Source organism: Epinephelus moara, chromosome 16 (assembly GCF_006386435.1).
Source record: "Epinephelus moara isolate mb chromosome 16, YSFRI_EMoa_1.0, whole genome shotgun sequence".
In the NCBI taxonomy this organism is placed as follows: Eukaryota; Metazoa; Chordata; class Actinopteri; order Perciformes; family Serranidae; genus Epinephelus; species Epinephelus moara.
Window position 1 is genome coordinate 2,847,285 of NC_065521.1, and position 20,748 is coordinate 2,868,032.

At 40.4% G+C, this 20,748-nt stretch overlaps 1 protein-coding gene across 1 annotated transcript; it reads right to left on the reverse strand.

Moving 5' to 3' along the window:
- Positions 1 to 1,051: 1,051 nt before the first annotated feature.
- LOC126403558 (uncharacterized) lies at positions 1,052 to 20,333 on the reverse strand. The gene is made up of 22 exons (XM_050066300.1): positions 20,214 to 20,333; positions 20,038 to 20,125; positions 16,198 to 16,363; positions 13,168 to 13,288; positions 12,979 to 13,023; positions 12,410 to 12,501; positions 10,866 to 11,084; positions 10,667 to 10,750; positions 9,594 to 9,702; positions 9,310 to 9,436; positions 8,091 to 8,331; positions 6,874 to 7,018; positions 6,670 to 6,769; positions 6,513 to 6,572; positions 5,907 to 6,106; positions 4,648 to 4,770; positions 4,076 to 4,266; positions 3,704 to 3,855; positions 3,360 to 3,605; positions 3,123 to 3,279; positions 2,141 to 2,256; positions 1,052 to 1,929 (listed from the first exon to the last, which is right to left on the reverse strand). Exons 5-21 carry the CDS (start codon positions 13,013 to 13,015, stop codon positions 2,170 to 2,172), a joined length of 2,370 nt encoding a protein of 789 aa, XP_049922257.1. The 5' UTR covers positions 13,016 to 13,023; positions 13,168 to 13,288; positions 16,198 to 16,363; positions 20,038 to 20,125; positions 20,214 to 20,333; the 3' UTR covers positions 1,052 to 1,929; positions 2,141 to 2,169.
- Between the last annotated feature and the right edge of the window lie 415 nt (positions 20,334 to 20,748).

Consider the following 20,748-nt stretch of genomic DNA (forward strand, 5'->3'; position numbering starts at 1 on the left):
CTGAAAATCCCAGTAAATACTCAGACCAGCCCGCCTGGCACCAACAACCATGCCACGTTGAACTTCAGCACCTGTCAGTCAATCCTAGCGCCTATGACAGTGACCTGTATGAGATACCTACCTGTGATTGGAAGAGGCTTGAGGAGGGAGGGTTGTTGTTATTCCTGCTGTTGTGGGCGTGGAAGCGAGGAGCACTTGTTGAACGTTGTTTTGGCGTTGGTCATGGCGCCACAGTGACCTGTATTTAAGTTAAGGAATAAAAAGCCAGCAAAACGTGTTTGTGCCTCGTAGCCTGTACATATATCCATATATAAGATCTTGTATTAAGGCAGAGCAGGTAGGCACACCGACATTTGGCTGGTGCTACACCATCATGGAGGTTTAAAAAGCAGTCTCATGCCATCATTATAGGCTTTGCTCTTCCTGTAGGAGCGCCACAAGTGGGCAGTATAAAAAGAGCTATGTTCACATTAACCGAGCACATGCTGAATTTGCGCACACAACTTGCAACACTGTCTGTAGATATGTTTGTGTATATCAGATAAATCAATGACAATGTAACAGCTGAGATATTTAATCTCATTACACACTTTAAGAGCAACACCAGATAAGAGGAATTCAGGAAATACTGATTTTCTGTCTTTCTGAGAACGCTGTTCTCTGACTAGATAAAAATAATCAGGCCAAGTGCGGTCTGCTCTCCTCCTCTCCTCACTTTCCTCTCCTTTTTCTGTTTTAAATCGCCACATAATAATTCATATAATTATCTTCTAAACACGCTTTAAGGATGCCGCAGCGGCTGCAGCTCCGCGCTCTCTGTGCACAGCCTGTTAGAGCAGAACCAAACCGCATGCTACATTGGTTTAAATGAATTATTATCGTTGCGGTGTGCACTAACCACATCATCTGGTCACACACATACACACACACCCACCCACACACACACACACACACAGGCTGAGGTTCAAGAAAAAAAAGATGAATGAATAAAAGATGAACAAATGAATGACTGAGACTTGTGTTTTCCCACACCCTTTATTGATTTTTTTTGGTCTTTGTTTTGCTGACAGTAATGATAAAATAGTAACGGTACAACAGCATGTCTCTGTGTTATTTAACTGACAATCATTAATCTACCAACAATCACCATTTGAACATTCACATTCACATCAGGATTTTCCTTCAACTGGATCTTAAAACCTTCTCGCTGTCTTTCAGCTGAAACTTCTTTTTACTTCATGTCACTGAAACAGAAATTTGTGTTCCTTCATTCACTGGGTAGCATTTAAGCTGTGTACATTTAAAGAAGGCAGGTGAAATTAGATTAAAGAAGAAATTAAAAAAACACAATTGTGCAAAAGTTTGTAATCTGCTGCCACAGAAGCTTCTGTCTGAGAGGACGACTCCATGTGTTTGAATGCTCTTTGATGCTTTCAGGGTTTATAAAGTCCTCTTTACAAATAAATCCAGTTACACTGATGTAGTTTCATGATAAAGTAAGTTAATTTCATTCTTCTTCTTCTTCTGGAGCCAAAATGATTTCAAATACATCAAATGTCTGAATTAAACTGTTTTTAATCTCTTTTAAAATAAAATTGAAGGAATAAAAAAATATATCAATAAAACAACTGATTCCAAACTTTTCACAGCAGTGTATATTTCAAAAGAACCCACAGGACCAGGAAGTAGTGCATGGACTCAATAAAACCCTCTAAACCCTTCATTGATTATTTTGTACTTCACTGCACTATACTTCAATTATTTCACCACAGATTATATGTGCATGAATCAGTGGGTCGAATCAGCAGCCCACGGATTCTGCAGAGATGATAAACGCCATCTCAGGTGGATGAAACAAAGATTATCTGCCGACGCTGTTTCACAGCAACGATAACTTCTTGTTGGGATGAAGCTCAAATCAGGAATCACCTGAGAAGACAAAACTATGATGAGTCATGGTTTAGACTTGAAAGATCAAATATCTAAGATTGTCGTTTAACTTTCTGCTAATGAGAGGATGAACCCTTTCCTCTAGCACCACCTGCAGAACACACTCTACATCTTTAGCTCCAAGAATAGCAAATCAGCTCTGACTTCAACAACAAATTAATTCCTAAAAAACAAATATACTCATACATACCGTGTAATTCATCAGAAGGGGAGCTGTCTTTAATTATTCCAGGACATAGAGATGCGGGCCGAGTTTCTATCATATTTAGACCTGAAAGATCTGCGCTTCCTTTTACTGCTACAGTCCTGTAAGACAGAGAGGACAGTCAGGTGTGTCGGCTTCACCGAGGTCAACACTTCTATATTCATTGACAGTGCACATTCTTTAACCTGCATTATTCTTTATTTTAAGACACAGGGATATATGTTTTATTTCTTAATCATACTTTTTAACAAGACAATCTTAATTGAAAACTTGCTGAAATATTTTTAAGGCACTGCAAATTTTTCAGGACCGAAATGTTTGTAACGGATTCGTCTCATCCCAGTCAGCAAAATAAATAAATAGATGAAATGCATCAATGGCATGTACATTTCTGCAAACCACGCATACGTTGCATAAAGATGTTATTTTGTACAAGGGCGGAAATTCTATTTCATTGTTGGGGGGGACAATAAACAGAAGTATTTCTCAGGAGCAATTTTCGGAGGGGACCAACACAGTTGAGGTCAAATTTACTGTTGTAACACATTTAAATGGAACCGGCATGGTCAAATGTATTTAATAATTATATCAAAAGTGATAATAATGTTTAGAACAGCATCCCTTGTGAGCAGTGGTCTGCAGATTGGCAGGCGGCATCCACCATCCCCTCCACCTCGATATACTACGTCACTTTAGAAACGTTGAAATGGATGAAATGTGACGTCTTTGTGTTTTGTAGGAACATGTAATGTCAGCATTTTCTTCTTGTAACTGGGGTGATCAACACTTAATACACCACCTAGCTCCACCTCCAACTATGCTGCTGCTCACACATTAATGCATCACTGCTAATAATCCTTTAATAATAATACTGTGAAAGGAACCATACAGTGTAGTGAGTACTTTTAGGTTGGTTACTGTTAAGTTTTACGATGTTGTTTGTGAGCATTTCCTCCACCCCTCTTACCGGATCGCATTGTTCCTCCTCAGGCAGGCACAGCTCCACCTCACAGTTCAGGTTGATCTTGCCACTTTTCCCATTGAACTGGAACAGGTTGAAAGAGAAGGAGTTGGACGTTTGCACCCCGTTTCCCTCCAGCTCCACCGTCGAGTCATCACCACATCTGCTCAGAAACCAGAAAACACTCATGATGACATCAGCAGCATCAACAGTTGATCCATACAGCCTCTGACAGAGTCTCACCTTTCAGTGATGAGGTTGTACGGTGAATCGCCGTTTCCTGCTTCCTCACTTTCTGCTGAGCAGGATTTGGTCACTAAGACAACCTTGTTGGAATCCAGCCCTGTCGTCATCAGCACCACATAGATCTTCTGGTTCAGGTGGAGGTCAGTGTTCTCATCAATAAGGTTCTGGTGCTGGCTGTCAGTGTACGCGCTCATCGTCAGTGAGAAAGTAAAATCTCTAGAAGTAATTGTCTTCTTCACAGAGCTGCAGAGCACACACACAAACATGCACACTTCAGCCGTGTTAAACTTCAACAAGCTGCACAGAAATGACCAGCTGGAGCTCAGTCGGCCTCCACACACCTGTCCACGATCTTTAAGGTCACTTGGTTGAGCTCAGGCATTCTGTAGAGGCAGGAGAAGTCGATCGTCACTTGGTCGTGGCGAACGATAACGTCATTGGAATAGTCCTGAGTTGTGATGATGTTTGTGTATTTCACGTCGTTGCCCTCTTTCTGTATTGTGACATGAACACAGATATAATTTCAGATGAAAGAACATTTACTTCTAGCGACTGAGCTGCATGGTAAAAGGTTTGTTTTTTCATCTGCATATGACATGGTGAATCCAGCCTGAGTCAAAATCCCTGTTGTTTATATTTTATTTACATTATTTCTCATGGAAAGTCTCCACCTTAAATATTCCAGAATTCTGCAACCCTAGGAGAGCACCCACCGAAACCTCCGTCCCACAGGTGTTGCTGCTGTCATCGAAGTAGAAGGTCACCATGTTGGTCGTGGAATCAAAAGTACCAGTGCAGTCCGTCTGCTTGAGGTGTAGGGTGGTGTGGTCAATGCCACTGTCCTCCAGCAAACAGTTTGCCATCGAAAGAGTAGCAGTCTTTGTCGTGCAGGCAGTTGGTTCACCTGAACACCCAACAGGACAAAGACGTCAAAATATCACCATCTTCAGTATGGGTCTATTTGAGCCATCTAATCAGTAACAGTTTGTGCTGCTGTTGTCCCATTAATAAAATAAAATGTCTTTGATTCTGAGCTGTTATGGAGGCAGAAATACTCCCAATTTTTAATCAACTACAAACCACAAAATCCAAACAGCTGTGCCTCTGCCACATGTTTGCCTAACTAAAATCAATTCGGGTGTATCAGCAGGTGAGTTAAATGCTCCTCTGTTCTGTGTCATTGCCTTCCTCTGAGAGCACTCTGCACAGTTTACTCAGAATTTAATGTAAAAATATAATCCAAGGTTCCCCAGGTTCATTTCATGCTACAGATGTTGCACTGTACCGAAAGTCTCTGGGTACTGGTCGGCATACAGGGCCCGGCAGAAGCAGCGGGTTCCATCCGTCTTATCACCACAGAACTCGTGGTCAGCGCAGTGCTGGCTGTGACAGGCATGAGGGTCAGATGCTACAGACAGACAGACAGACAGACAGGCAGACAGACAGACAGACAGACAGATGAGCTTCACTCTCAAATGAAGGATGAATGACATGAACAGGACGCTAAAAAGAAAAAAGAAGAAGAAGAAAAATAACCAACTGGTCGTGGAACATTTTTAATTTAATTTATGTGCTGCTTTATACTCGACTTACTTTGACTTTGATTCCACTTCATTTATCTGACAGCTACTTGTGACATGTAATCTTAAAAAAATGTGATGCATCGTCTGTCCTGACCCTGCGTTCTCGTTTGAGGACATTGCATTTGGGTTTACTGCATCTTATACGTCATTCTGCTTAACTAAGACCTGTTGTCCTTGATCGTAGACACTTTTTTTGTGCCATCTAGTGGTAGCAAAAGCACAGTACACCAATCCATGTTTGAACAAGATGGTGGCCATCACTGCCAAGTCAGTCTGCAGCCGATCCGACACAAAAGTGGACCTTATCAAATGTTACGGCTGAAACTTGATGATTTACACTAAATAATGTTTGTCGTTTGATGTGGAATTCAGATTCGAGCGATTGTGGCAACAATGACAAGCTAAGACCCTGTTAAGTAGAAAGTACACGTTTAAGGACATACAGATTTTACTATTGTCTCATTAGAGGACATTGGGACTCTATCATTGGATTATTGCAGCCCTTCACACAGGCCAATTAGGTGCGACAGACCGTTCCTACAGACAATGGGACACTCCTATCTTGGAGTAACGAGCAGTGAAAATTCCTACAGAGTTACAAAATGAACAAATCACAAGGCGTCGGGACATTTTTTTTCCTCCAAACATGACAATGCTTAGTTTTTTACACTTAACTCGTGTTAATAATCCCGAACATCAGCTCCAGTCTCAGGAGGATAAATATTTTAAACTCATGCTGTACACAGATCTTCACATCATGAGCTTCAGCATTAAAATTGAAGGTTGTGGATGGTGTGTTTCACCCCAAGTCACTCTGTTTCTGTCGAGTTCATTCTACTTTCTCGGGTCTGTATGATTAGAAATAGTTTCAGCCTGGAACAGCAGGGGAAATCATTTCAGTGTGATCTCGTCTCATCCCATTGCATCAAAAACAATAAAGAAAACTGAATGATGATCTTACAGCAGCCCTCTACTGAACTCCAGTCCAATGTGATGTCGTAGGACAGTTTGCAGGACTTGGCATAAGCCTCAAAAAACTGGCATTTGTGACCGTCCACATCTGGGTAGTGGCACAAGATGGATTTGCAGGCACTGATGTAGGACGCTGTGTCAATGTGGTCAGTGCAGGTATCGAAGGGAGCCTGGTTCAGGAGTTCACAGCTGTTCCAGCCATGCAGAGAGGAAGAATGAGAGTAAATTAGCACTTTTCTGATAGTTCAAACATTCATTCATAAAATTGACCCTCAACATTCTAATGCTGTAAAGCTTTTTATTAAACCAGTATTTCTGCACAGTGGCAGATAAAGTTTAGGCTAATATTATCAGTTCACATTTCACTATTCATGGAATTAGATCCCAGTAGTCCTGTGATCCAAACATGTCCAATAACTCCAGAGCATCGTAAAGTCCAACAGTCAGAATTTAATAACAAAAGATGTTTTTTTTTTTCTCCAAAAAAATTACGTCTAACAAAATGTTCGGCTTCAATCCTCTTTTGTTAATGTTTAGCGTTTCAAAAACATTCTTACTGTGGTCAAAAACATGTTCTGATATGTTCAGTTCTTACTGAGTAGTTATGGGCGCGCAGTCTGGATCATTGCTGTCGTCGGTTTTTGCAGTGCCGCATCTGGGGGGAGACAAACAGCACATTGAACTTAACACCTGAACAAAATCAATAAAGAGGTTGGTGTCAGTTAGTGTATCAAGTTAAGACTAAGTCATACTCTGATTCACTTTCAGAAGACTTGAGGTCACTGAAGGTGGGGGCGTAGTTTGTATCAGAGGGGTTACCACACATGCCCTTGACATTACTGTCAGTTGGTCCTGGTCAATGTGAGGAGTGACATAAAGACAAATCAATGAACTCTTGACATAATAATCACTTCTGTCATTATTATAAATATATAAGAATTTATAGTTTTCTTTACCTGACACATGTGCACTGTAGCCATCATAGACGACTTCCAATGAGGTGCCGGGTACCTTGAAAGTAACTTCGTTCTGTACCTTGCGGATCTCCACACCGTGCTGGGTCTCAAACTGGTCGGTGAGTGTCAGTGGGTTACTACCAACCTACATCACAGAAGATCAGTGAAGGACACACTGGGTCAAGTGTCTGAAATATATCCATGCATGTGCTCAGCATTTGGAGGTGCATTTGTCTCAATATTATTTGTGTGAACTGATCGACAACCTGTGTGTAAATGTGTAATCTGTAACTTTAAAACGTTTTCTATGAATACAAGCAGCTCTGCAAATACACAAACAAATTATCTACGAAAACATTTAATTGACACATAAATGAACTCAATTTGAGAATATCTTCCCAACATGACGACTTTCACACAGATATTTCTGAATCTCAATTCTACACGTGTTTTGTTTGTTTGTTTGTTTGTTTGTTTGTTTGTTTGGTTGGTTGGTTGGTTGGTTGGTTGGTTAGATCTATTTCATACTCACAAAATAGTTTTTTGAGGAAGGTGTTTTAAATGTACAGATTACACATTAACACACAGGTTGCCGTGTCTCCATATTTGCATGTTCCCACTTAGATTGTGGATTTTGAGATTTTTTGTCTATTGATTTATTCTTGCACCTTTATTTACATTTCACATTATCTATATCCACGAGGGAAGGGTTGTAATAAAAATGGTAGTAACTTTCCAAATGACGATTCTATAGTCTTTATCATGTATTGTTATATATTTGGTACAAAGGGTATATCAATAAAACACCTCTCTGTACAGCAGACATCACAAAGTTCACCAGTATTAAACATCAGGCGTGAGGAGTGTGAAAATAAAATCTAATTAACGACATGAATTAATACTGACCAGTAAATACCTGACATTTGAAAGCTGTGAAAGCCACAGAGTGGAACTTTTAGATTACTGTTTCATAGAAATAAATCATACACTGATAACTTTGTAGCATCAAATAGAAATGCTTGAGTTTTTCTATTTGATGCAGCTTAACCACTCTGTCTCAGAAGGAAAGGTGCCAGCGCACATGTCTCCACTTTGAATAACTCCAGGCATGTACTGATCATCAGTGATGGATCAAACAGAGAGCGTCTATGGTGGATCTTTGACACAACTCCATAAACACACTGTTACTTGCTTTGAGCTGGATTGTTGCAGCTTACCTCAACTCTTCCACCTTGTTCCACATAGATCTTTGTCCCCAACACTTGAAATATCAAGTGGTCCAAAAATGCCACATCTTTACGTCGTCGTTCCTTGAAAACTGCCACCAGGTTATAACTGGAGTCTGATGAAGGCTTCAACAGAGTGTATGCGCAGCGATCTGTGACTCTGTTTTCGTTATTGTTGAAATCAATGATAGAAGAACCAGTCACAGTGCACACTGCCTTGGGTGTAATGCATCTGATGGAGAAGAGAAAGAGACAGATATTTTGTGACTTTTTATTTCTGAAACCAAAATCCAAAGACAGAGAGATATTTTATCGTTTGAAGAGGTCTTCTCCACTGCTGATAAAGTTAAGTGCTTTGAACTGTAAGGGCCACTCCACCAATTATACACATAAAGATTTCAGTCTGTGGAAACACTTGTATAATGTCTATAATAATTTCTCTCTGATAACTCTTAAATCATAAGTAGGTCTTAATAATACATATCTTTATTTAGACCAAGCTGGGACCATGGGGTGCTATTGGGTTGCATTATGGAAAATGAGGTGTTTTTTAAGATTGATTCTGCTGCTCTGATTAAATCATTCCTTTATCTTTAATACTTCGGTACAGCTGGAGCTCCTCTCTGATGACTTAAGTATGTCTAAAATGGTGACCATGAGTGAAAAGGACTATCTGTATCTCTGAACTTTGAAGAAATATATCATAATAATAGCTGTTGTCACAAAGGTCAGTGTTTACGACCCTAACCCTTCCAGACAGATATCCAGACAAAAACAATCTTGAAAATCACTCAGCGAGTTAAGAAAAACCAACTCAAACCTTTTGAGCAATATTGGATTAAAAAAAAGGCTGTACTGCAACCCCAGTCCAAAGGTTTACTGATTACAGTAATTATTATCATTATTATTCATAACAGTGTGAAAGATCTGCTGCATCGACTTTTATTCTTTTTATAAACTGTCCATTATCAATCTGTCAGTGTTATGGAAGTGAGATTAAATTGGTGGAGTCTTGTTTTAAGTTTTATCGACTGAAGCATTAATCAGCCATTAAAAAAAAGTGGATAGATTTTTTTAAATCAAAAAGATCCATAATGATAATAATTCTCAGGTGATGTTTGTCTGAATACAAGTCGCCTTCAGTCCACTTCATCAAAATCACTTGGTCAAACCTTTATTCAAACTTCAGATATAAAGCAAACATACGTACACGCCAGCCACGCAAGTCTCAAAAGTGTCACAAGCGTATATTGGCATGCCAATTCCTGATGAGACATCGCAGGTTACGTCAGAGCAGGTAGAGCTGTCATACATACCGTCACGTTCCACAGCAACCCCTGGGAGGTGATGGGAGGTTAATGAAATTAGTTTAATATAAAACTTCATTGAAATGTAAGAAAAGGAAATAACAGTAATTTTAAATGATCACAGTTTAGTTTTGAGGATCCCTGAAGAGTCCCAGTCTCTTCTTTGGGAAACACCACATTTACCTACCAGAATATCTGCATCCACTTATGTCTATGTAGTCTCCAGCACTTAGACTATCGGTAGTAAAAACTTTAGTAGTCACATCTCTGCCTCCACTTTTTGCAGTCACCTCAAACTAGAAAAAGATGAGAAAACAGTAGACATCCAGGTAAACACTGTAACACTGAGTGAACAGTTTCATACTTGAGTGGTGGCTGTATGACCAGACGCTTCAGTTCCTACACAGCTACATAAATCTGAGGGGGGAGGTAAAATCCAAGAGCAGCACTTGCCTCTCCAATATGTTTATTTCTGATCAACTTTTTTGGCCACTTGAGTGGAAAAAGAGACCACAAACAAACACGCAGCCACCCTGGTCATGTACATCCAATATTCAGTCTACCTTTAGCTCTGTTCTGGTCACTACCAACTCCTCGTTAGCTGCTAAATGTTTCACTTGATCATCTGCTGGTGTCTGAATGTTTGTGCGTTCTCTGTGCGTTTACACAATGAGTGACCACTCTCTTTTTACACTTATGTTCAGAATACATTTTGGTTCCCTGAAACTGTGAGACGGTGTATTAAATGAAGTCTAACATGGATGTAAATACCCTACAAAATAAAAGTTGAAAGTCAAATACTACATGAATGTGTCACTGCATTATTGTTATATCACTGTGTTGTATATTATCAATGAGAAACTCTTTAAAATTAAATTCCTAAATTGCTTATCCTCACAACCAAAAAATAACATGGTTTGATGGTAATGTGTTATTACCTATGTAATTAAAGTATTAGATAATTAAAAAAAAAAGATATTTGTAAATGACTTCATAGACAGCAATAGCAAAATTATGACCTTACAAAACATGTCACAAGTATCCGGTCCAGTATGCATACCACTAGTATATTAAAAGAATATATACATATACATATATTGTATCAATATCCTGTGAACTCTGCAGTGATTAACCTCTCGCTGAATGTTGGACTCTGACATCACAGCCTGAGGTCACCATCAAGTTCAGTCGCCATAAAGCAGATTGGTTTAAAGACAAAAGTTATCTCTGAGACCAAAGTTATGTCTTACATATACTTACGAAAGAAGGGACATCTGCAATCACATCGCCTGTTTCAAATTTTAGAGCTGCTTGTGAGCCAGCTCGGTAGAGTGTGAGTTGCACCTGAAAGCATCAACAGACAACAAACAGGAAATATCAGGAAATGACCATCATTTTATTTTCTATAAAATGTGCAATAGTCAATTAATCTAAAATCTTAAAACGAATGATAACTCACGTCTTGGGTGGGTGATTTGAATTTCAGCACAGTATGGCAGGTTGCGTCTTCTGTTATAATTGGAAAAACCTCTGACAGTGGCATGGACTCAGGATAGCCTATCTTCTCTATGGTGGAGGTTAACACAAATCCCATAAAAATGCAGTCCTCTGTAATTTCAGATGATTGGTCATCTACAAAACAAGCCAAAGCTGTTTTATCTCCTGAGTTTACACCCACCTGTGAAAACAGACAGACGCCATATATGAAGTAACAACAATATTAAGTGTTTTCAAGACAGCATTTGAGTTAAAAACAGCATCTTTTCATCTCATCAAATATGTCAGTAAAGGATTCATTCAAAAATGTGCTCTGTGACACAATATTATGTTTTTTAATCTATGTAATTACAGTTTTTATTTTCTATAATTACTGCCATTTCTAACACTGGATAGTTTTACTCGTTGTGGCTAATAAGAGTTAGACAAAGTTCTGTTTTATGGCTCTTTTTGAAGCTCTTGAGGGTTTCCTGGAGAGGGAAAACACAATATTCTGAAAATGTTGTTTCACTCAGCTCTTACGTTGAGTTTAATAACAGATTTCTGGAGGAACTGCTCCATTTAAACCCAAGTAACGAGTCTTTATTCTTTCATTTCATATCTTTCATCTGTTATTCTTTATTTTTTTATACAACAGCATGTTGAATTAAACACTTGTCTGTTGACAAGTTGCACATTTTTGTAATTCAGCTGACCTGCTACACACAGACCAAAGACTTCTGGTTACACTCGCTTAGCAATTAATTGTGAGCTATCAATTGTAAATGTACCTACTGAACTCTTTAACTGAAAGTGCCTCGTAACGTGGTTCTTCAATGAGGAAAATATTGGAAAGTTATGAGGAATTTACCACTTAGATGTCTTTTGAATGTAACAATGAGACAGGAAAAATTCACTCTGTTGATACTATATTTTAATTATTAAGCTTAAGATAACAGGTCACAGTATTGCTCTGTTTTAAGAGACACAAGCCACTCTGTCAAGAGTCACTGTCTTAATATTATAATTAATAATATAATAATATAACAGGTTATATGAAGACTTTACAGGCTACTCTTTAGTATTTAAAGTCATAAAATTGGCCCCACTTTTACCCTCTTGCTGTGAGGCGACAGTGCTAACCACTGCACCACCGTGCATTAATTATATTATTCTGAAATGGCCTGCTCTGTATGATGAGCACTTTAACTTCAGTAAAATTTTAAATGCAGGCTTTGTACTTGTAACAAAGTACTTCTACACTGTGGTATTACTACTTCTACTAAAGTAAGACATCTAAAAACGTGTCCCACTGCCGGCTGCTGGTTGTAGCTTCATATTTACTCTACAAACATGACAGACTCAAACTTCTCTTTGAACTCTCAGCAAAAACAAACAAAAAACAAATAAAATCTGTGATAGACATGTTAGCTAACAGACAGTCATCAGCAGTCAACCAGTCTGTTTGTTAGATAACAACAGTAGAGGAAAAGATGACTTTCTCAGAAATGTTTTAATATCACTCACATTTATCTTGTTGTATAGTGTTCCATAATAGTTGATGGAACAACTGCTGATATCAAACTCTTCAGCCTGAGACGGACGAAAGCTTGCAGCAACTACAGCATGAATATAAAGGAAAAAGAAACATTCTGCATCAAGACCAACTTTACAATTCAAACTTCAGACATTCATCCGCACAGTCAATTCTGGGTGTAAAACACTGAACCAAATATTTTCCTTCAGTGTGAATTACAACAGGAGGTGGCTTCATTCTAACAGCAGTATTTCATTCATCAATGTAAGAACTAAAAGTTATGAACAAGTGGAGGAATAAACTTGATCAATGAAATAAAATTGCCCAACTTGACTCATGTTAATTATGCACCCTTGATTCATTCATATTGACACATTTGGTTTAAAGGCAGAAGTGAAAAAGCTGCTGTGTAGCTTTGAACCTTTGCAGTGTCACTGTGATTGATGCAAAAAGGATTTTACCTTTAAATTAATTTGGCAGGAAATTAAGGTCGTCATTAAATGTCTTTAAAATAGAGGCTATATTCCAAAGCACTGAAAACTTTTCAGTGGCTGCTTACCTGCCAGCAGGAGGAGCAGTGCACCTGGCTTCACCATGATGGAGCCTGGGAGATACAGTTCACATAGTAGGTGGGAAAACGCGTTATTTAATCCCTTCAATAAATTACAACCAAAATGATTCTGTAAGTGCAGAAACATCTTCTACATGAAGCCAGGCAGAGACGGGAAAAGAGTGCATCTTATCTTACCCTGTGGAGGTTGGGGGGAGCAGCAGGTGGGTGAAGCTCTGCAGGTGGAGGTGGGTGTTGAACCGCTCTGGGAGGTTTCAGCTCTGGGGCAGATGTGCCTGCTGTGTGTCTGTCTCTGCCTCTTTTTATGCAGTTTTTTAAAATCAGTCACGCCCCCAAAAGCTGATGTAAGTTTGAGACTCCCAGAAAGCTTCAACTCACCAAACTGGCTTTGTGCGACCTTTAGCAGTGACAGTAAGAGCGACTGCTTTTTTGTTTTTTAACTATTTTTGAGAAGCCCATGAGAAGATATTCTCCTGTGTGACCTGCTTCATATGACAAAAGTAAACATTGTTCCACCAAATCTCTAAAGGCTTTTGATGTTTTTGTTGTATGGTGAATGTTCCGGTACAATTCACTGAGAAAACAACAACAAATAAACAAACAAAAAAACCTATAAAACAAATATTCTCTGTCAAATATGCTGAATTCAGCAAATATTATGGGTACAAAGTGTCTTTATTTATTACTATATATTATTATATACAAACCCCAGTCTGGCTTTGCTATATTCAGTCCCCGCCCCTGTGAGCTCTGATGGATTGTTTAATGTATGGATTGTTAGATAGAGGTGTGAGCATGTGTGGTGCATCATGGCTGTAGAGAAAACAACAAGCATTGATGTTCTTAGCTCGACACAAACACCGAAAGGTGTTTATCTAGTCTCTGTAAATCACCCATAAAATTAAACATCCCGTCCTGTCTCTGATGACGTGCACTTAGATGTGACGGTTCCTCCGCCTTCATGTTTGCCACAGATTTTAATTAAAAATTCCCAAAGACGTCACTCTGTCATAGTGAGCAAAATAATCTGTGCAATTGTTGTACTAAAAATAGCTCCCTTTGATGCAAAGTGTACAGCAAAAGTACATACTAGTTGTGTTGAGTACTTGACTTATCACATGTTACTGGACGAGTTCATAGAAATGCACCACATGTCTTATAAGATGAGCAGGTTGTGTCATCCCAGACACATTCCCATGTCAATCACTCATCTTAGTGATTCTCAAAGGCGACATTTTCTAATGCTGCAATTATCAGTGCTATTGTCGTGGCAGAGATGAATTCCATACATACAAAGCTCACACGATGCACAGAGATGTACAGAATGTGCGTACTGTACTCTCAATAATTACATGACAGACAGGAACAAGAATGACTCCTACTCATACCTACCTACACATCTGAGCACCCTCATCAATCAAAGAGGTATCACTGTACGCTTTGCAGAAAGTTTTTACTAGCGTCTGGTTCCTTTAATGTTACTGCATGCACTGATCCTATTTTATTGCCAGTGGGTGAAGAGGTTGTAATCTCAGCAACTAAAGCATGTGGAGTGACTGCTATGTACAGGACTCAGGCTTGATTTTCCTTTAAAATCCAAAGGAGGTGATATTATGAAATCCGATCTGATCCCTGAGCGCCGGATCAGCAAACCTCTGTTGCTGCAGATACACCGATTAGACCCAGCTGTGAACCCTGGAGCTGGGGTTCGCACTGGCTGAATTGGAGGTGTTACAGCAGCAAAGATCCAAGCTGCCGTCGCTCTCCTCCCAAGTACATTGTGTCCTACTGGCAGGGAGTGAGGCAAAGAGTCAGCAGGCTGTACTGGCTAGTTAATTCTTCTCTTATTTGCTGGCTGATAAACAGTAAACCAATCAAATTCTGTGCAACATACCAGAATTTCAGTGCTGGAAAACACTATAGTGTCTCAGTGTTGAAGCGCCATGGTCTACGCCCTGCCTGTTCTTATCTCTTGAACATGTCATGCTCCTTTTCCGGGTCTGTGCCCACTGGAGTGACACAAGACTGGTGAGAAGGGGTTGGGTGTATGTCAGCTGTATTGCACCTGATACAACTCTGGGTGAAGTGCACCAACATGTCTCTGTGCTCCTTGAAGACCTGGGAAACCTGCTTATCATGTGGGTTTCCTGGGGCCCCCAACTCCTCCGCAGTGGCAGCCTAGGTTATAAAGCAACAGGTGGGCTATGGCCTCTAACCTTTAGCTCAATATGAGTGTGTCTGGGGTGATGTTATGTTGTGACCGGGCGTTCATTCAATGGGCTCCACCCACTGTACCCACAGTGTCCAGTAGAGGGTGTGGCCTGTGTGAGATGGACTGAAGGTTATGATAGTGTAACACTAGTTCTATTAGCACAGGTCAGGCCCTCGTCCTGGAGGCCCTGTCCCTCCCTCGCCAGTCGCTGTAGAGGATGAGGGATGGTCTGCACATGTTTGGGCAGGCATGTCCTAATTGGCCGGCTACTTTCATGCAAATCTCAATGGGCGAATGCGTGCCTAGCATCAGAGGAGTATTACCCACACCTGCTACTCAGTAACCATTCACAGGCACTCAAACACAGAGGGAACAGCCATTGGAAGGAGTTTGGGGTTGAGTATCTTAAGGTGTACTTACACATGCTGTTCAACTGTCGTAACAATGATGCCATCCTTATATGCAAAACAGACGGCTGTATGTACAACATTCTTTGGTTTGTGACTATTTATTAACTACTGATTCAACGGTTTCTGCCACACAGGATTAGAGAGAAGGGTAAAATACAAATGCCACTGACAACTTATTTTATTCGTGGCAAATTCTGAGCAAGAAATGAGAATGAGTGAACCAAAATGGGCTGGTCTAATACCTGGAGGCAGGCACATGCACAAACAGATACACATCCTTTATGCATTTTTTTGTAAATTTTTCTTTCAATTTTCCATTTTTGATTTGTTTCAAATTTGGCCCATGGCATCAATTCTCAATTAAAACTGTTTGCGGTCTAATACTGAGAGACTGCATGAGCTCACGCAGCAGCATCCACATCTCCCTGACCTGCCTTCATTGGTGACAGCCAGCCAGGTATTGTGTTTGCCCTGAGCCTTGGCATTGTTTATCACCGCTGTGGAATTAAACCACTGGGTGAAGGGGTGTTAAACAAATATAAATATGTAAGTAAGAAAAAGTTGCACAACCGTTTGTAACTTTACCTTTTACAAATGAATCCAACAGGGATGCTCTTATTTTGCTTCAGCAGCTACCCTCCAAAACGCCTGTGCACGGTCCTGTCTGGAGGACTGATGAGGAAAGTGGGGACAGGTGAGTAGATGGTTGGGCAGTCTGGTGATGGGGACAGGAGGGAAACTCTGAGGGCATCTGGTGGATGGAAGGAGAGTGGCAGAGGTTTGGTCTGGGGTTTTGGGGAATTTGTAAATCTAAATGATACCGAAGATGAAGCAGTGATTGTTTTTAACGACACAAACAAGAATCATTCCAATACCTGCACATCTTTGTACTTTTTTAACTGACAGGAAGTTGTGATATGCAGTTCCTTTAAAAGTTCTGTCTTTAACTTCATAGATGGATTCATCAGAGTTTACGTTTATACATTACATCGACAATGTCAGGACTGCAGCTCCAGGAGACAAATTGAAGAGAGTACTTGACTTATCACATGTTACTGGACGAGTTCATAGAAATGCACCACATGTCTTATAAGATGAGCAGGTTGTGTCGTCCCAGACACATTCCCATGTCAATCACTCATCTTAGTGATCCTCAAAGACAACATTTTCTAATGCTGCAATTATCAGTGCTATTGATGTGGCAGAGATGAATTCCATACATACAAAGCTCACACGATGCACAGAGATGTACAGAATGTGTGTGCTGTACATGACAGACAGGAACAAGAATGACTCCTACTCATACCTACCTACACATCTGAGCAGACAGACTTCTGGTTCCTTTAAAGTTACTGTATGTAACTGTATACATGCAGTGATTCTACTTTACGGCCAGTGGGCGAGCAGGTTGTAATGCAACCCTAAACTAAGACCATCCCCTCCTTTTGCGCTTGCCTGTGAAACCATAGTGGCTGAACTCCATGCAGGGGCGCCGCCAGGAATTTTGGGCCCCATGAAAAAAAAAATCACATTGGGCCCCCCTTGCGCAGCTGTTGTCTTAACTCTGAAGGCTTGCAACTGTCCTGCTTCTTGTAGTTCAATACTGCCAGTGCAATATTTACTGCTAGTGAGTTGTACATGCAACAGTCTGCATACAGTATTTGATGCAAGATTAAAAGACGCCTTAAAAAATGTGCTGAAGGCCATCTTTTACAGTCTGAATGTAATTTTTATTGTTAAATCCCAAAATGGAAAATTCTCTTAACATTAATGAAAGACTTAAATAACTTAAATATACATTAACTTTTCAATCAAACACTCCCTGCAGTGATGCTAACTGGCATGTGCTGCTCGCCTTCTTCATTGGGGCGGGTAGAGGTAAAGTTATGGGCAGACAGGGCTGCTGCTGCTGACTCATCTGTGGTTGAGTCTGGTAAAAGGGGCGGGGACAACTGGTTTAATATGAATATCTTGCTAAACATTGATTAAATATAGAGTAAAAGGAATGTAGGCTAACACTAGTCTGTAGCTAGCTTATTTCTCTATGGACATTAAGCTAATCTCTACCACTCAGACAATAGGCTACCCACCTTTCTTGGAGAAACACTGGGTCACATATCGACACTCTTTCTTTCGCCTCTCCTCTCTCTCCTTTCTCTCTTTCCTTTTGTTAAAACCAGATTTTCTTTTAGTGCTAGCCTAGCTAGCATGATGATGACTGTAGCGTTCTAGGCAGCTGCTGACTGCTACTAGGCACCGTCACCGTTTCATGCAGATGCAGGGGGGTGGTCTGTCAATATGCATGTTTAGTTTTGGTCAATAGGGATATTTAACTTTTTCTGCCAAAAACAAGTAAAAATAAAGAGATCATTAATTTTATTATTATACTTGAAAAAAAATCTTAATAATGATGGTTTAATAATTCTATATTAATTTTTACCTATTCGGAAAAGTCCTAACTTTTCCCCCCTATACGGCGCCACTGCCTCTAGAGAAGGACACGGGCTGAATTTTCCTGGAAAGTCCAAAGAATTTGACATCATGGGCATTCCCTTGTGTTCAACTGGATTGCAGCACCAACAGTGTGCAACAGCAGCAAATGTTAGCTAAAAGATGGAGTTCAATACCATCAACAAATGATCGGTACTCAGCAGAGCCCACACATGCTGTTTCTGTTTTGTACATTTTGCAGCGGCAGTCCGGCAGAGACAGACCATCACTTGGCGTCTGGTAGAAACCTGAATTCAGCCAGAGCAACATCATGCCCCCGAGCACTGGGTATCTGGTCTGATTACTGATGTAGCAAAATACTGTCTTGAGTGATGAATGTCATTTGATACGCCCAGACTCCAGCCCTCATCTGGCTGGTAAATTAACAAGCTCGCCATGTGCAAATGAATTTATCAGCTAACGTTACAAAGCAACTGATACCATATCAATGCCCCGTAGCTTAGTTATACCCGGCGCGGTACCTTAGCTTGCTTGCTCACTAACATTAAGGCCCAATCCCAATACACCCCTTAACCCTACCCCTCCGTTTTGCACGTTCACGCATAGGGGTAGGGATGTCCCCATTCTCATTGAGGCAGAGGGGAAGGGCCGAGTGCTAGGGTTATATGGCCCTCCAAATGGAGTTTTTTTCAGAGGCACACTTCAAAGCAAGTGCCACGAGAAATCTCCCAGAATGCTTTGTGAATCACCGGCAAGATGGCAGGGAAGGCTTCAGAGGCAATGAAAGAAAACCATAAATGTAAGTATTTTCTTCGTAACTAAAGATTTAAAGACTATGATAACCATCGGAAATGTCGTTTCAATGTATTATATACATTTGTTCTAACAAACAAATCAAAACAAAAATCGCTACTTGTGAGGTTTCCCCGGCAACATACTTGTCGCGTCTTTTTATGACGTCACTGACGACTAATGATGACGTTTCTGGGTATGAAGGGTTGTCCCATTTCATAGGGGAATATTTCAACCCCTACCCCTTGTAACTTTGTTGCAAGGGGCAAGAGTAGGGGCAAAAATGAGAAATGGGATTGGGCCTATACCTCTGTACCTTTCACCATAATTTGTCACCTGTCAATGGCTCAGTGAGTCCTTCCAGATTTATTGTTCATGATGGCTGCTTACCCAAACTGCAAATCTGTTTTAAAGACATAGATGTTTTTAAATCTTGATTAGCCCTCTCTCATTCCCAGTGTTTAAGAACTGATGGATTTCCTGCTCAAGTCACTGTTGATTTTCCCATCAGCTTTTCTTACAAAATGCATATCAAAATGTAATTTTAATGTAAGTCAAAGTCAAAGTTAAGACAGTTGACACACACACACAGAGAGCCTTGATGACAAGACTAGAAATATAACACATTTACATAAATCAGTTGGCTTTTGGCTTCAGATCAGGTTTCTTAAAAATGAGAATGAGTCATTGAAATCAACTTGATACAAAATTGGAAACCAACCAATCTACCCTCCAGACGTACGCCTGTGTCTCCTCTCCTCTCAATTTGGTCTTCTCTTCTCCTCTTTCTTTTATAAAAAGTCATGTGATGATTATTATAATGATCTTCTAAATAAGCCTTAAGTATTCTTAAAGAATGCCAGAGAGGAGACGCGTGCACCCCGCGCTCCTCCTCTGCCCTCTTTACACAGCGCAGCCCAAAACTGCATGTCATTTTTGTTGAATTTAATTATCAGAGATGTTTTGGTTTAAAAAGACTTGTGGACGCGGGGAAGCAATTCGGCGTCTGTTGGTGAAGCTGCATAGGCCAGAGTGTTGGAAGGACACAGTGTGGTTTTACGGCACACTATCATACTTGTTGTTAAACTACATGAGACTGGTTGTATTGAGATGTTTTAATAGTGGTTGAATTTCACAGCAGAGACAAAGAATGCGGAGGCTTAGGGCAAACACAGTCGTTACCTGGCTGTCCACGACACCAGATGAGGGAGATGTGATGCTGCTCTGCAGGGCGCTTGATTTGGGTCTCTCCGATGATACAAGCAGTGTGCTGTGACCGGGGAGAGCCTCCTGTAAATGTTGTGGGTTTCTTTTGCATCAACTTTCATGTCAAAGCATTTTTGTTGGATGGTTCTTACAGCAGAGGACACAGAGTTAACAGCAACCGTTGCCTCCATCCAGGCCAGGGCCGTCAATATAGACGGCCCTTCGGGTGGGCCCATAGAAAGAGCGTGCACTTGCAAGTGACTCAGACTGCCACCTTGGAAATGCTGTAAACCTGTGTTCAAAGATAAAAGATAAATAAATAATATAGTACTTTAAAAATGATGCTGTTTGCTATATATGTCCTCAAAAAGGCAAACCCATCGGCCTCATGTTTTTGTCCTCAAAAAGGCAAACCCATCGGCCTCATGTTTTTCTTCTCAAGTTATGAGAGTAATCAACGAATGAAATGTTACCAGGGGAGTTTGAAGAAATGCATCGTGTCAGCAGGCTCATCTCTTCCTCCCCTCTGTCTTCTGTTTGTCTTCTTCTATATTCACATGTCAATCACTGGTCCTAAAAATCTCCCATGACAACATTCTCTCATAGTCAGCTAAGCCCTTAGGGGCTACACATACACGTTTAAACAATCTGTATAATTATGATGCTGTACATATCTTCGTAACACAC